Source organism: Arvicanthis niloticus, chromosome 21 (assembly GCF_011762505.2).
Source record: "Arvicanthis niloticus isolate mArvNil1 chromosome 21, mArvNil1.pat.X, whole genome shotgun sequence".
In the NCBI taxonomy this organism is placed as follows: domain Eukaryota; kingdom Metazoa; phylum Chordata; class Mammalia; order Rodentia; family Muridae; genus Arvicanthis; species Arvicanthis niloticus.
Window position 1 is genome coordinate 18038666 of NC_047678.1, and position 15242 is coordinate 18053907.

The 15242-nt window shown below is 42.8% G+C and overlaps 1 protein-coding gene across 1 annotated transcript in view; it reads right to left on the reverse strand.

Annotated features, from left to right (window-relative positions):
• Positions 1-15242, reverse strand: part of Clstn2 (calsyntenin 2) — a 583317-nt gene that overhangs the window by 139973 nt on the left and 428102 nt on the right. Inside the window, exons 3-4 of the mRNA XM_076917814.1 lie at positions 1865-2060; positions 834-1042 (exon numbers count right to left, since the gene is read on the reverse strand). Of these exons, the coding sequence (XP_076773929.1) occupies positions 834-1042; positions 1865-2060 (405 nt within the window). The remainder of the gene's footprint in view (positions 1-833; positions 1043-1864; positions 2061-15242) is intronic.

A 15242-nucleotide genomic window follows, 5' to 3' on the forward strand; every position in this document is an offset into this window, starting at 1 on the left:
GTTCAAGCTAACACTTGGTTACAGAATGCTTCAGGGCTTGCAACTTTTGCATCCTTCTGTGCTACTCAAATGTTCTCAGAAACAAAGTGGGGATAATATACAGACACCCACACAACTCACTCTAATAGTGAGCGATGTACTTAGCAAATAGTGCTTCTTCATTACAATCAAGTTATAATCCAAGTGGATCCAAGTGGACTGAGTTGATTGGACTCTCTGGCCATGTGTATACTATAAGACTCACATTAATGATGATGAGAAATATCCAAATGGTTTTATGGGACCATTTTCAGTTCAATTCAAACTGGGAGGAAGGCACTGCTACAGTTGAAATTCTCAAAGGGAAGGTTGGCAAGAGTTTTAAAGATTTCTTAACAAAGTTATGGTTGGAAGGTAGCTTAAAATTCTCAGTTCTGTTAGTATCTATTTTCCTGGGAGCAGAAAGCAAGTTGTGGTGGTGACTGGGGGAGGGGGGGCCATGTTATAACTAAGAATATTGAAAGGCATCCAGATGTGCCCAAGGTGATGCGAGGCACACACCTAGATAATAATTAATTATTCCAGGACACCGTCTTTGTTTTGTATTCAAATGTATCAGATTATGAGTTCTCCAGACAATAGTTATTGAAGTTCCTGGGGTTTTCTGAAAGTAGTTTAGAAGTCAAAAGGTTCTAATTATATATGAGCCATCAACTCAAGTAAAGAATTGGGTCATGGTGTCTAGATAGATAAAAGGTCTCTAGGGTGGTACCATTTGGGGCCCTCTTGGTCTTGAGAGCAGGGACAGTAAATTTGTTTCCTTGACAGTGCTGGGATCTTTTCAGGACACTTACCATTTCTGTCAATGGCAAAAGGCACATCCGTTGTGACAATTTCATAGTTGCAAATCTGGCTGTACTGGGGGGAGCAGTCCTCGTCAATGGCTTCTACCTGCAGGATGCTGTCATAGATCTTGCCCTCTGTGACGATGGCCTTGTAAGCTGGCTCTTTGAAGGTGGGTGCAAACTCATTGACATCCTTCACCTGGATGTGGACCACAGCCCTGGAGCACCAATCAGAAAGAAGAATGCATGGTAAAGAAGGAATCACACCATGGTTGTGGGGCATTGATCCAGGCCAAGGCCATGTGAGTGAAGAGGCCTCAAGGTGCTCAGGGCAACTGTTACCCGAGTGCTCTGTCTTCCCTCCCTCTGGGTACCAACAGAAGCAACCTGCTCTTCCCTTGATGCTGAACAAATCTCTCATTCCCTATTGCTCACCTCAGGCAATACATTCCTTCTCTGTCTTCTCCCCTTTCCCTGTTCCCTTCATCTATTCACTCCTTCCTCCATTCAGGAAGAAGTCAACTGTGTTATCCTCTGAGCCAAACTCCGTAAGGGAAAGAACAATGTTGACTCAAGGTGAGAAGTGTGTGAAAAAGAGAATCAAAGAACGTTGGAGAAATGCAGAGAAAAGTTTAGGAGCGAGGTGGGTTAGAGAATGCTTCCTAGAGGAAGTAATGCTTGCACTCCGTTCTAGGGGTGGCCTAAGAGTCTCTTCCAGAGAAGAAAGGCAGGTACAGGATTCCTGGGGGTAGAAATCAGGTTGTGTAGATGCTCTGGGAGCACCCACCATCATCTTGGCCGCATCTGGGTCTTTTTTCAATATGACTAGTTGTAACATGAGTACCCCTCCCCCAAGCACCACCACCATAGCCCACTTCCTGCTCCTAGGCAAGGGGATGCTGATAGAACTGGGAGTTTTAAACCACCTTCCAAGCGTACCACTGGTGCGAGCTGTAGGTGGACACACTTAAAGAACAGTTTGTAAACAGAATGAATGGGAGTGGATGGTCCAGGGCAGAAGTGGGAGACAGGAGGCTCACTTGTGTGACTTCTTCCAGGCTGCTTCCCGAGGCCCCACACCACAGTCATAAGCCTGGATGATGAACGTATACTCCTTCTGCAGCTCACAGTCGATGGGACTCTTGGCACGGAGCCGGCCCTCCCCAGACGTCTTATTGAGCACCACAGCCTCAAAGGGAAGCTCCTGCCCGTGGATCTTGAATGCGCAGATTTCCCCTGCAGAAGGAGAGAACAGTGGGGGTGAAGGCTGGGAGTCTCTGGGGGTGAAGACAGTGCCTCTATAGAGCCAGATCTACAAGCCCAAAACTTCTACATAATTTCCTCTGTACACTCACAATGCTCAACTAGAATGGCCTCTGGAGAGCAGACCTACATCATTTCCTAGAGAGGAAAATGGAAGTGTCTCGTGCATGCAGATATCACCCAGCAGGTGCTTGTGTAGTCTTTATATGGGTGGTGACTTTTACCAGTTTCTTTAGTCTTCCTGGCAGACTTCCTCTTGTCTTTTGCCCAGTCTGGGATTAAGAAACTTGCTAGCAATCCAAAGACAAAGGACTGTTGATGAAAAGACTCAAAAGCCAAAGCTCTGCCTAGTCTATTGTCTTGTGACAATTGCTTTAAAGTCTGTTACATGGGCTGGCCACATTGGCACGACTAGGAGATGGGTAGAATCAGGGACCCAGGTCTGGCCAGACCTGTGCTGGAGCCTTCATTCATCTTAAGCAGGAGCATTGGTTTTGTTTCCATCACCCTGGTTTATAGAGAGCACATTGTTGCAGCCAAATCCCTCGCCTCCCCCAGCCTCCATTATGTCTCTCTATCCATCCCCCACTCACAGTGGGGGCAGGCAATTTTCTCTTTCGAAACAGTGGGAGTGAGTCTCTGCGAGTTCAAGATTCCTCATGGAGCTTGAACAGCTAACTTCTTAAAGAGCAGAACATGTTGTGAAATTAATGCATTTTGCCCCTTCTGCTGGGTTAATGTTTATTATGACTTATTAAAATTATAAGGACAGAAGAATCTTCTTTTTCCCCTCTACTCGTGAATATTTATTTCTTGAACTCTGACTGTAAAGCAAGTCTTATAGTAAATGTTTTGAAATGTGCTGAAAATTTGAGACACATCCTCTCAAATCCTCTGTGGTATTGAGAGCATTTGTAGACTTCAGGCAATGATGCTTAGCTGTCCCGAGGCCACTTACAGTACAGTGGTGTGTGCTAGCACTCTGAGATGGGCAGGGAAGCCGATCTATAGGCTACTAAAGTACAGATCCACGATATCTGGGTTCAAATTTTAGCTATAGACAAGTAATAGGTTTAAATTAGGTGACAGTGTTTTTCTGGGTTTTAGGTGTGTCATCGCTAAGGTGGTCCTGGGAATGTTAGGAAGAAGGACATCTACTCTGAGATGCCTCACCCTTGGTTTGACATTGCTTCAGCTATACTGCCCGGACTGGGGAGAGGTCCGGGACTTCCTAGGAGAATTTGCTCTCAGGGTGACAGAGGCACCGACTTGCTTCTTCTCCCTAGCCTAGACCTTGTCCAGCTGTTGATAGGAGCTGACAATTGGAAGCAAAGGAATAATGGGATTGATTGCATACCCACTTTGGGCAATGGTCTTTGTTTCCAGCCAGACTTACTTGACCTTCATAGCAAATACACAAGGCAGCTGTTCTATACAAGCCTATACAGATCGGTGTTGTTCTTAGTCGTTGAGTGAGACCGGGTCCTACTATTTACAGTTTGGACCTCACAATACTCCGACCTTGGCCTCTTAAATGTTAAGATTATAGGCCTTCATGACTCAGACTTACACAAATTAGAAAGAGGAGGAGGAAGAAGGAGAAGAGGAAGAGGGGGAAGATCATGAACTTATGTGCTCAAAGTCACTGAGGTAAACTTGAGCATTAAACTCAGGTATGGCTGACTTGTAAGCCCCCGTATGTTCTAATCTACCACTTTAACCCCAAAGAGTCCCAAGATGTCTAAAGAGTGACCTCCAGGGATGCCTCTGGGCGTGATTCATATTCACACTCTAATTCAAGTGCAGCTGAGCTGAGGCCCTCACTTTCCATAAAGGAAGCATGCCCCAATCTCTTAAAACAATGTTTTCTGAGATGTTCAATCAATACCAATCTTACCCGTGGGCTTTTGCTTTTCTTATTATTTCTTTTATCTTCAATTCCATTATGAACATTCTACTTTCACTACCTCCCTTCCAGGTTGTTTCTCGAGTATAGATATACTATAGTGAATAAAATGGGTTGTGGGCCAAGTTAGAACAGGAACCTAGGCTCTTGTTTGCTGCCACTGCCCAAGGTTTTTGCTGGGCATCTCAGCATTGCCCATTCTGACAAGGGTAGCTTTGTAGCTTTTGGGTCAGAAGAATAGGTTTTAGCTGATCCTTGAGTTTAATTTCTGCTCTGAAATAGCTAGTGTGCCCTGTGATTTTTATCCCAAGATCAGCACCTTTGTGACAGTGTTACCAGTGCATTCAAACTGGTTCTGGAGGATTCTCTGGAGTGCCCAACCACCACTGTCACTATGATTACGGGGCTAATCAGGCCATTTCATTCTGAAGAGCCAAGTTAAACCTAAAATAGATGAGGGTAATTTTCTGCTGGAAATGTTTGAGCACAACCAAAGTAGTCCACAAGACTCAGCAGTCCTTAAGACTGCAATCGGAGGAGGAGGGAGGACATGGAGGGGCCCCAGGGGGTGGGGGGGAGACAAGAGAAGTAAACTTTTGGATCACATATTTCCATCTTGCCTAGCTCACTGTAATTCAGTGGAACTAGCATTTTAGAGGGCCAGCTATTATGGCTTGAATATGCAGTGATGCCCACCCAGACTGATTCGTTGTAAGTTGGATTCCATATGCAGCCAAGGTCAGAGGTCTGGCCTTGGGAAGTGGTTGAATCATGAAGGCACCACTCTGGTGGTTGGACTGATAATCCATTGATGAATTCCTAACTGAAGGGCTATAAAAAGCCAGAGTCCAGCTGCACAAAGTGGGGCAGTGGAAGCGTACTTGTGAACAGTAGAGCTTGTCCCTGTAGCCATCCCCCCAGCCCCTTTCCCTCTAGTTCTCCTTACTGGCTGCTATGAGGTGGCAGTTTTGTTCTTCCATGTGACCCCCCCCCCATCATTTTCAGCCTCACTTTAGACCCAAAGCAATAGGGACAAAGGGTGCACACTGCCCCACCAAGGGTCTATATATTGAGACCCCTGAAACTGTAAACTGTAACAACCACTTCTCTTTGTAGGCATTTTTTTCAGATGTGTTTTTTTTTTCAGGATTTTTTTTTCCAGAGTGACAGAAAGCTGATGACCACATCAAATAAGCCCTGGAAATTGTACTACACCAGTAGCACAAGGATGGATGACTTGGGTACCTTAAAACATAAGGCTCTGGTGTCATCAGGCATCCCTTAAGTTGTAGAAAAGACTGACTACCAACAGGACCAGCTCCAGGACCACTTAGTGTTCACCAACTCATACAGGAACAGAATTCGGTCCCCTTTGAACACAACATAGAACTCATATCACACTAATTACTGGGCATACAGAATACTTGTGCTCTTGTTGCACAGAAAATTTCTTGTTAGCTAATCCATCCATTCACACAGGAAATATTTATTAGGGACTAAGTGCCGGGCATCAGTGATGAGCACGACCAGCCCCAGCTACAGTCGACACACAATTACTTGCTGTCCAGGTAGATAAATAACCAGAGAGCCGTATCCCTAGAGGAGTAACAGGGAGTGACACATACACATTGAAGAAGAGATACAGAGTTCAGATCTGGAGGGACATGCATTGTGTGCTTGCCTAAGGGTGTGAAGGCTGTGGAGATACTGAAGGAGGAGAAAAAGGAGACACCCAGGTAGGTCGCCAGAATGACATCTTGTTTCAGGAAGAGGGGACAGTGTGTGTGTGTGTGTGTGTGTGTGTGTGTGGTGTGTATCTATATCTGTATTTGTATCTCTATCGTCTGTCTGTCTATCTATCTATCTATCTATCTATCTATCTATCTATCTATCTATCTATCTATACACACACACACACACACACACACACACACACACACACACACACACACCTTGGGGGTGTAGGGTGAGTCCAACACTTCAGGGTCCAGTGTGGTAGGAATAGAAACTGCTAGAGTAGGGGACCAGCTTTTTGGGTGTGTGATGTGAGAGTCACACTGGGCCCTGTGGTCATAAGGGAATGGAGCTACAGTTAAATAGTTTGTGTTTAAAATTGGCATTGCTGGGGCCAGGGAGAAGGCTTCAGGGAGAAGGGCTCTGCTGTCCTAAGAACCTGAGTTTGAGTCCCTGGCACCCATGTAAAGATAGACATGTCTATTCATGGCTATTAGCACAACACTGAGGAATGGAGACGGATTCTGACAGCTTCTGGTTCTCTGCATTACCCTGTCTCCAGGTAAGAAAACAAGGAATTCTATCAGTGCTCTGGCCTCCACAGGCACATGGGGCACACTGGAAGACACACACACACACACACACACACACACACACACACACACACACACACACACACCATGCATGCAAACTGGTGTTACTTAATAGAGAAAGGTTTTATATTTTTCTAACTTTATATATAAAGTTCTAACTTTAAATATAAAGTTAGAACTTCATCAAATAGAAAATATTAACATACCAGGAGCTGAAAGAATGAAATAGGTAACTAAGTGATCTGAGATGGAATTTTGGAATAAAGATGCTTAAATCAGCTCTCAGCCTCAGTACCCGATACACTGGGTCACCTTGGTCTAGAGTTTGTTACTAAAGGTTTTCTGTGGGAGGATGATGCACTTAAAAGAAAAATAAAACCAGACTGGATGGTTTCCAGATGAAAACATCTCCATCAAAATCATGCTTTTTTTTTTTTTTTTTTTGTGAGGGAGCTGGCATGGCAGAAACTGTGTATATGACACACACAGGTTAGTGTGTGCATTGGGTTGGCAGCCACCTGAGTGGAGACCTGAGGTCACTGAGCCTCTAGGTGCCATTCCTTACCACTGTGGCTGGAGGTAGATGAACTCAGCCTCATCACAAATACCTCTGAAGGCCTGAGCAGAAGGAACAGTTACAGTGCCTGGGTGAGACGCTGGCTCTCACCCTTCAGGCTTTTGTCTGGAGCACACAATTACCTTCTCTTCAGCAACAACGCACTCCTCAGACTCAGCAGAAACAGGCATCGCTCTCCCTTAAACTCTTTGAGAAGTTTCTGAAGAAAATGTCTCTAAATTCATTTTTTAAAAGATATTTTATGTGGGACATTTAGGCTGCTTGGATGTGTGCTGGGTGCCCACAGAGGTCAGAAGAGGGCACCTGACCCCCTGAAGCAGGAGTTACAGGTGATTGTGAGCCATCGTGGCGGCACTGGGAACTGAACTTAGTCCTGTACAAGAACAATTGTTCTAAATTGCTGAGCCTCCTCTCTAACCCTTTAAATCAGTTTTCAAATGCTAGGGTTTCAAAGAATATTTCTGAAAGCAAAACTCTTACACTTGAATAATGGATTGCGTTGATTCCATTGTTCAGATGAGGCAACTTAGTCTGGGAGGGGTCAAAGGGCTCATCGGAGGTCACCTTGACAATAAGGAATGAAAGGTAAGCTACCATGAGCACCTATCAGCTCAGGAATGGTGCTCCGCACCCTGTTAAGAGGCTGCAGGATGCTCCAGCCCAGGACACCACAAGGGCATAATGACCATCCTATTAACACTAAGGTGGGATCTGACTCTTCCGTGTGCAGACCTTTGTGCTGCTGGTGTAAAAGCAATGGAAAGTAAAGGTGTGGGAGGCTGAACAGTAGCTACATTTTCACCACAGGATCCTTGGAGTTTAAAAAAATAAACAAATCATTTAATATCATTGGAGAATGACTTTAGTTCCTCAGTAAATGGTATCAATTTTATTAAATTTGGTGGTCTAAACTCCTGGGTTCATATTTTCTCCTAGCTACTGTTGTTTTGAGACAGGGTCTCATTGTATTGCTCAGGCTATGCTTTGTGATTCTCCTGCCTCAGCCTTCTGAGGGTGGGCATAGCAAGCATGTGCCACCACAGCCAGCTGCATTTGTGGCTTTTAGTGTTACGTGTGAAAGAAGGAAGTGCAGTTCATCACCCCGCCAGGGCATGTGTGGTATCTGGGAAAGTGTGAAGACAGGAAGTTGAGAGCTAAGCAGGGAGTTTACAGAGCATCATTTTTTTTCACAGAATGATGGACAGGCATGCTGGGTCCATCCGTGCTTGCATGTGTGCTCCTGAAAACAGCTTCTGAAAACGAGATATGGAAATGTTTGTTGCCAGTATTAAAAAATGAACTTCTGGCTTTTGAGAAGTTGTGTCTGCTGTCATTAAACAGTCTTGAGCAGTGATAATGAATAGGACCTTTTGATACCCATTTATGAAAGGTTTCCGATTTTAAAAGGTCTAGTTTAACAGGATACAAGAGATCTAGTAAATGACCAGTGTAGAGTGCCACATGGCTATATATGATAAAAATTCAAAGTTTAAGACAGATTGATGGTGTTTATTGTAATAGTATACACTGGGCTGAGACAGTGGGTTTCTCTAAATTCTTCTTTAGAAACCAAGCCCTCAAAATGATCACATTAGAAGAGAATGCCTTTGGGAATCAATTGTTCTAGTTGTGTCTTCAGCTCTTGCATAATACTCTGAGAGAAATCTCCTTAAAGGGATCACTGGCTTTACCCTTAGGGCTAGGATTAGTGCCTTATAGCTAAGCTCCAGGGAGATCTCCTGCCTCTTCTGCTGTGGCAATTCACAGTGAGAAGGTGCCACTTAAGAAGAAATAGTCCCTCAGCAGAAGGGAGTCTTCCAACATTCTGATCTTAGACTTCCCAACCTCCATATCAGTGGGAAATAAAATTTCTACCATTTTACAAATTCCAGTCCTTGGTATTTTGTTGTAACACTCTGCAAGGACCAAGACCCATTGTATGATGAGTGTATCAATTTAATGTCACTTTCTGTATTTATCTCTTAAGAAGCAACTAGAGGACTTCAGATGTATACAAGAATGTCTACAATGATCAGAAAAGATTATTAAAGTATTACTCCCTTTTCTTACTGCATAATTCCATTATTATTATTATTATTATTATTATTATTATTATTATTATTATTATAATTATATTTTCTTCACATAGTCTAGCCTACATAGCCTAATAATGCTCATGGAAGGCAAAACCAGATTTAAGGTTCTAGATAGTTCTATTAAACTAGATATTAGAGCGATTGCCGAACTGTTGGCAATGGTCTTTATTATAAATTTGCTTTGGAGAATATATTTGTCAGATTATGTTACTTATGCCAATATGCAACTTTTATTATTGCTATTTTAAATAAATGACTACGCTTTTGAAAGTGTCTCCAACTTTGTTTCTAATTGAATAAATACTGATGGATGACCCACACAATGGAAAGTGCTTGGCGTCCCTTACTAGTGTTGATGACCATAAAGAGGTCATGAGAACAAAATTCTTGGAAACTGCTCCTCTTGCCATTTCCCAGATGTAGCTGTCAAACAGTTCCTGGGGCCATGTCCAGTTCCTGGTGTGCAACTATGACCCCAAGCCCTGCCGAGAACTCACAGACTCAGTTTGCTGAGACTCACAAGTGGATCACTGGCAGAAGTGTCCAAGCAGAACTTTATATCTATGCAGTAGACTGGTATGATGAGGGAACATCATTTCTGCTTCCTGTGGATCTAGGGCCAGACAGGCTAGGATGGAATCTTAGCTCTGTGGCAGACTGCCTTGTGGTCTTGCACGAGTCACTTCCTCTCTGCTTATTCATCACTAATGTGAGGCTCTATTAATGGTGGTTACCTCATAGACTTGTTGGAGGGTTAAGTGTTTGATATATGCAGGGCATATCCTGTCTGGCCTGGGGTGAGTGTCACTGAATTGCTCTCTGTGTCCTCTGTCATTATATTAAACACAGTAACAGTATTTTGGCCAAGTCCCTCTTCCTGCTTGAGAACCAAGGAGAGTGAATGGGCAGATCATTTAGCCATCAGAGATAAGTCCAGTTGATGTCATGCATGTCATCAAACAACCTGGCAAGTTAAAGCATCTTGCTCCAGCTGGCTGCAGTTCATACGTTTCTTCCCCACCCCCACCCCCCAGAATGTCATTGGCCAATGACAGTACCTTAGAATTTACATAATATCAGTACTGTGCCATAAGAGAGCTCAGAGTGGGAGATGGAATGGATGTGTTTAACTAGTTTTACTCCGGAGTGATTAGGAGGGGATTGCTAAAAGCTTTTTGGAATAAAGTTAGGGGCTCTGAATGTTACCATGAGTAGACCACTCCGATGTCTCCAAGAGCCATTTCATCCCAATGGTTTACTATCCACTTGAGAAACTGTACCACACCACAATCATGAAAACAGTCACTTAGAGTGAACATGTATCCAGGTCCATACTTTCAATAGAGAACAAGGTGGGTCTTGGGAACCACTCCTCCAAGCCTGGGAGGCCCCTGTAGAGTCTGACAGCTTGGTGTCAGCTATATGCCCTGTCCCTCCTAGTACCCACACGGCAGTTAGATAGCAATGATCCCATCGTCCGAAGGGTGAGGACAGGCTTTCGAGTGTACAGTACACCTATACATGAAGTCATCTGCAGTCACTGGAAGTATAATACAACAGGAAAGGACAAATGCTAATTACATCCTGGGGTAATCATGCTCAGAATATCAAATTAGAGCTGAACTTAGAAATAAATTTTTACTCAAACAAATTGACTTTAAGCCCTCCTACTTCAGATTAAAAATGTATAATCACTCAGGAGTAGAAAATTAAGGGGAAAGGTGTTAAGGACTGTCACTGTGGGGCCCCCTCCGGGATCTGGGAGCGAGGAGCTATTCAGACAGACCAGGCTCTGAGTCCTTTCTATGCTTTCCCTAGCTGTATGACCTTGGGTATTTCCTAGGTTCCTTTTCACTTCAGACAGGGGAGTACCACCCATGTCTAATCCTGGAAGTACCACGAGGCTATAATGCCATACTCAGTGTGCAACTGGGGAAGTAGGAAGGTCACTCCATTTTTTTTTTTTTTATTATTATGATCACAGTAAATCCTGCCTTCTGGCCTGCAAGCACTTAGAGGGATATTGTCACCTTGCCTCAATTCCCAATAGAACCCAGAGCGGGTGGCTGTCTGTCACTGCCTGTAACTTTTTTTTTCTGCTTAGGACTAAGCAAAGCAAGAACATATTCTTTAATCTGAGAAGCTACTTTCCTAAAGTCTGTGCTGAAACCAACCCCACTCACACCCTCCTCTCTTTTTTTCTCTCTTTGGAAGCCTCACATAGCACAGCTATCCATTTCTGAGAAACTGAAGACAAGGCATTTTTTCCCTCCTTGGCAGTGTCTGTTGAATAAATAAATGATGCAACAGCTTATATGTATGCTGGAGACATGGAAAGGTCCCAGAGCCCCGACAGCCATTATTAGGTCAGGCAAAACCTGAGCAGGGGTTGAGTGGTCATTTGGTCTGCCTCGTGACCAGTGCATCTGCTCTGAAAGGGCTTCCAGCATGAAAAGCATACTGTACACAGTCTTAAGGAAACCATCCCTGGGCAAAAGAGAATGCAGTAAGGCACAAATGAATGGTACGATTTTTAGAGATCATCACTGTTCACATCTATTGGGTGTTTAGTGTGGGTCAGGGGCTTAGGGATGTGGTGGGAGACCTGCCTGGCTGAAGAAGGGAGGCTTGGAAGACATAGAAGCCAGCCCCGTCTCTGCAGACAGATGTAGGTAAGCAAAAGATCCCTGCAGTGCCCACTGCTAAAGCTCTGAATTCTCACATCCCCCCCCTTTGTCTGTCTGTTGCTCTCTCTCTCTCTCTCTCTCTCTCTCTCTCTCTCTCTCTCTCTCTCTCTCTCTCTCAACATAGGTGAAGATGAGTCCATCTCTTTTCAAATACTTCCAGACTTGGTTGCCTTGTGTCATGGCACCATCTCAGAGGGTGCTGTGGCTGCAGGAAAGGAGTTTCAGCCAGCACAGTTTTGGACACAAGATCCTGCCCTATGAACATGGGCATGTCTCTATACTATGCTTTGGGTCTTCTATTCCCAGGCGTTGCTGAGGCAGGTAAGCCTGGACTTGAACTCTGGCTATCCACTTGTCATCTTTAGACCTTACTTACCCTGTTTGTATAATAGAAATAAAATTGCTATCCTCCTGTCCAAAACTACATTATCATTACAACTCTTGTTGGGTTTAAACCGAGAACTGAAGAGTGACAGGATCCTACTCCAGTTGACCATGTGCTCTTTCTATGTCACAGGTGTACTGCTTTATGTGGCTTCCCTGGGATCCTGAAGGTCAACCAGTAGAATCAGGTGCCATGGAGTGCACACAATAGAAGAAACAATCAAATCATGCCAAATGGGATAGTGACGGCATTTGTAATGACTGCATTTTTAATATCTGCCAAAAATTTTTAAAATCCAACAACCTCAAAAATGTGTAGTCTCTGAGCCCAGATATGAAATTGGGAAAAATATTGTTTTCACTGTCATAGCACATGGTCAACAGTTAAGCCAGATGTAAGCAGAGGCTGAGACCCAAAAGTCTGTCTCTTGCAATTTTCACTTGCCATTCTAGAAGCTGTGGAGAGTGGAAAGGTTGCATGCAAATGTAAAAGTTCTTAATTATTTCTGGATTATCTTCATACACTTTTGAGTAGTGTCTTCTTCCCACAGGGAGGCAATTGTAGCCGTTACAGAGGCTCCCAGAAGTCTAGGATTCTGATTTTGCCTTTCAGGGGCTGATAATTGGGTTTTGAAACAGAAGCTAAACATAAAGCCAGATCACTAGAGGTGTTTGGGGATGAGGAATACCAGGGAGACCTCAAGATAGCAGGACTGACAATTACAGAGGAAGACTTAGAGTATAGGCAGAGCCTGTTTAGAATTGTGCTAAGAAGTCAAATCATTAAGAAAGTTTTTTAATTTTTAATTTTCGTTTATGAGTATGGGTATTTTTCCAGCATGTAAAGCTGCACACCATACATGTGCAGTGCCAGAGAAGGCCAGAAGGGGGCATCATCGCCACTGACTTGGAGTTACAGATATTTGTGAGCTGTCATGTGGGTGCTGGGAATTGAACAAAGGTCCTCTGGAAGAAGAGACAATGTTCTTAGCCCCAGACCATCTCTTCAGCCCCAAGCCAGATCTTTAAGATCTGCGGTATCTTGGGATCTCAGAAAGACCCAGGAAGAAATATTCTTCAAAAGATACTCGCTGAACCATCTGTGTCTGGCCTCTTAGGTGTGGTGTTCATTCTTCTCCATACGTGACTCTTGACACTTAACATGTGCCTAGTCTGATTAAGGAACTAGATTTTATATTTTATTCAATTGTTTTTTTTTTTTTTTTAAGTTTTAAAAATGAGAACAGATACTTTACTTGTGGAAAACTTTAAATAAGTGATTAATTCTTTGAAAAACAAATTATACAAATCAAAATGTCAATCAAGAAGTTCTAATTAAAATTTAGAGTCCAGATTGGGGTATTTTATAAGGATAAAGAATTTTAAAAATAAATACTATCCAGGCAGATGTAACATTTCTGTAATTCCAGAACCAAGGAAGCTGAGGCAGGAGGATCACCTGTTGAAGGTTAGCCTGGATACAGAGTGAGATGCTATCTCAGTGAACTTAGGTGAAATAAAATGAAAGGTTGATATAACAACAGCAAAGTTAATGCATTCCATAATGTCTTACTCAAATCAATTCACCTGTGTCTTATCCATTTTTTCTATTACTATAATAAAACACCATGACCAAAATAACATATAAAATAAAATATTAAATATTAAATAGTAACATATTAAATTTGGCTTACCTCACAGTCCTTTCTTTTGAAACCACAAATCTCAGCCCTAGTGACCCACTTTCTCCAATAAGACCACACCTCTTAATCCTTCCCAAAGAGTTCTGCCAACTGAAAACCAAGTATTCAAACATCTGAGCCTATAAGGGTCATTCTCATTCAAACCACCACAATCTACTTTCTATTTTTCTTTTATTTTTCTGTGATGTAGTTACTAGTAAACGTACAATTATATGTGTGACTTGGGTCAAGATTCAGTTGGACAGCTCTATGATATATAATTAATAGCTCATATCATCAAAGGCCTGTTTTTCCATAGAAATTAATTAAACTTAGAGAGAATGCATTCTACAATAACTATAAAATTATTCTTTTATGTTGATTATTAGTTTCCTGGCATTATTCATAGCATTTAGGATAACGCTGCCTCTTAGAATAATGGCCCATTTGACCTTCTTCAGAGGGAAAAACCACACTGAACTACAGTTCCCAAAGTACTCATTGTCAGGCCTTGAATTAGCACTGTCTCTTTATGACTGTTTTCATAGAACTGTTATAGGATAAAATAATATTTTAAAACTATTTAAAAGATTAAAGTAACAGCTTATTAGTTACTTGTAACCATTGGATGTCTATGGTGAGAAATGGCTTTTACTATTCCCAGCTAAGGTGCAAGTGTTGTAGCCAGAGAGCCTAGCTTATAATTCATTACTGGGTCATCAGAACTGAAACTGAAGCTCTTTCTAGATAAGTTATAAAACCAATAAATTTAATGCTATTGTAGTAGAATTGGTTTACTACTAAAATAACTATTTTTGCAGACCCAGTCATACTCTGACAATATTTTGATTGCCCCAATTATAGCTAGAATAACAGGTCCATTATAAACCGTATGTCGTATGTATTGCATTTTTAGCTGATATAAGGCCAGAAGCTAATAAGGGATCTGGAAAGTTTTGTGTGATGTGGATGACTGAACTAGCACATGGACCATTTCTCTATAATATCATAAACCTGCAAGAGTGGTCTAACAGTGGGAAAGGCTGAGCCTTGGACCCAGTATCTGCACTGGTATTTTCTCTCCTGATTGCAATGGGTTTATTTGCCTTGAGTTGAGACTATTTGCATTAATTCCTATAGATTTATCCTTCCTTCTCATTTACATCAAGAGATGTCTATTCAAGTCTTTAAAAGAAGACAACAAAAAATGTGTTTTCTACTCTAAGGTGAAAGCATTAAGTCCCTGTTCTGATTTGACCCTTTGCTGCAAGGCAGCCTTTACCAGGTAACAAGCAGGAAAGCAGTTCTGAGAGGAAACCAGTTGTCTGTCTGGCTTGGCAAATGGGATACCTGGGGTGGGGATCCTAAGGAAAAACCTAGGGAAGGAAGACCCACGAAGACTATGGCTGATGTTGGCACTTGGACATTCAGCAGGTGGGAGGCCGACTCTAGATCCTAAAAAGCGGGTTGAACTGGCTCCATGCCAGGCAGAAGAC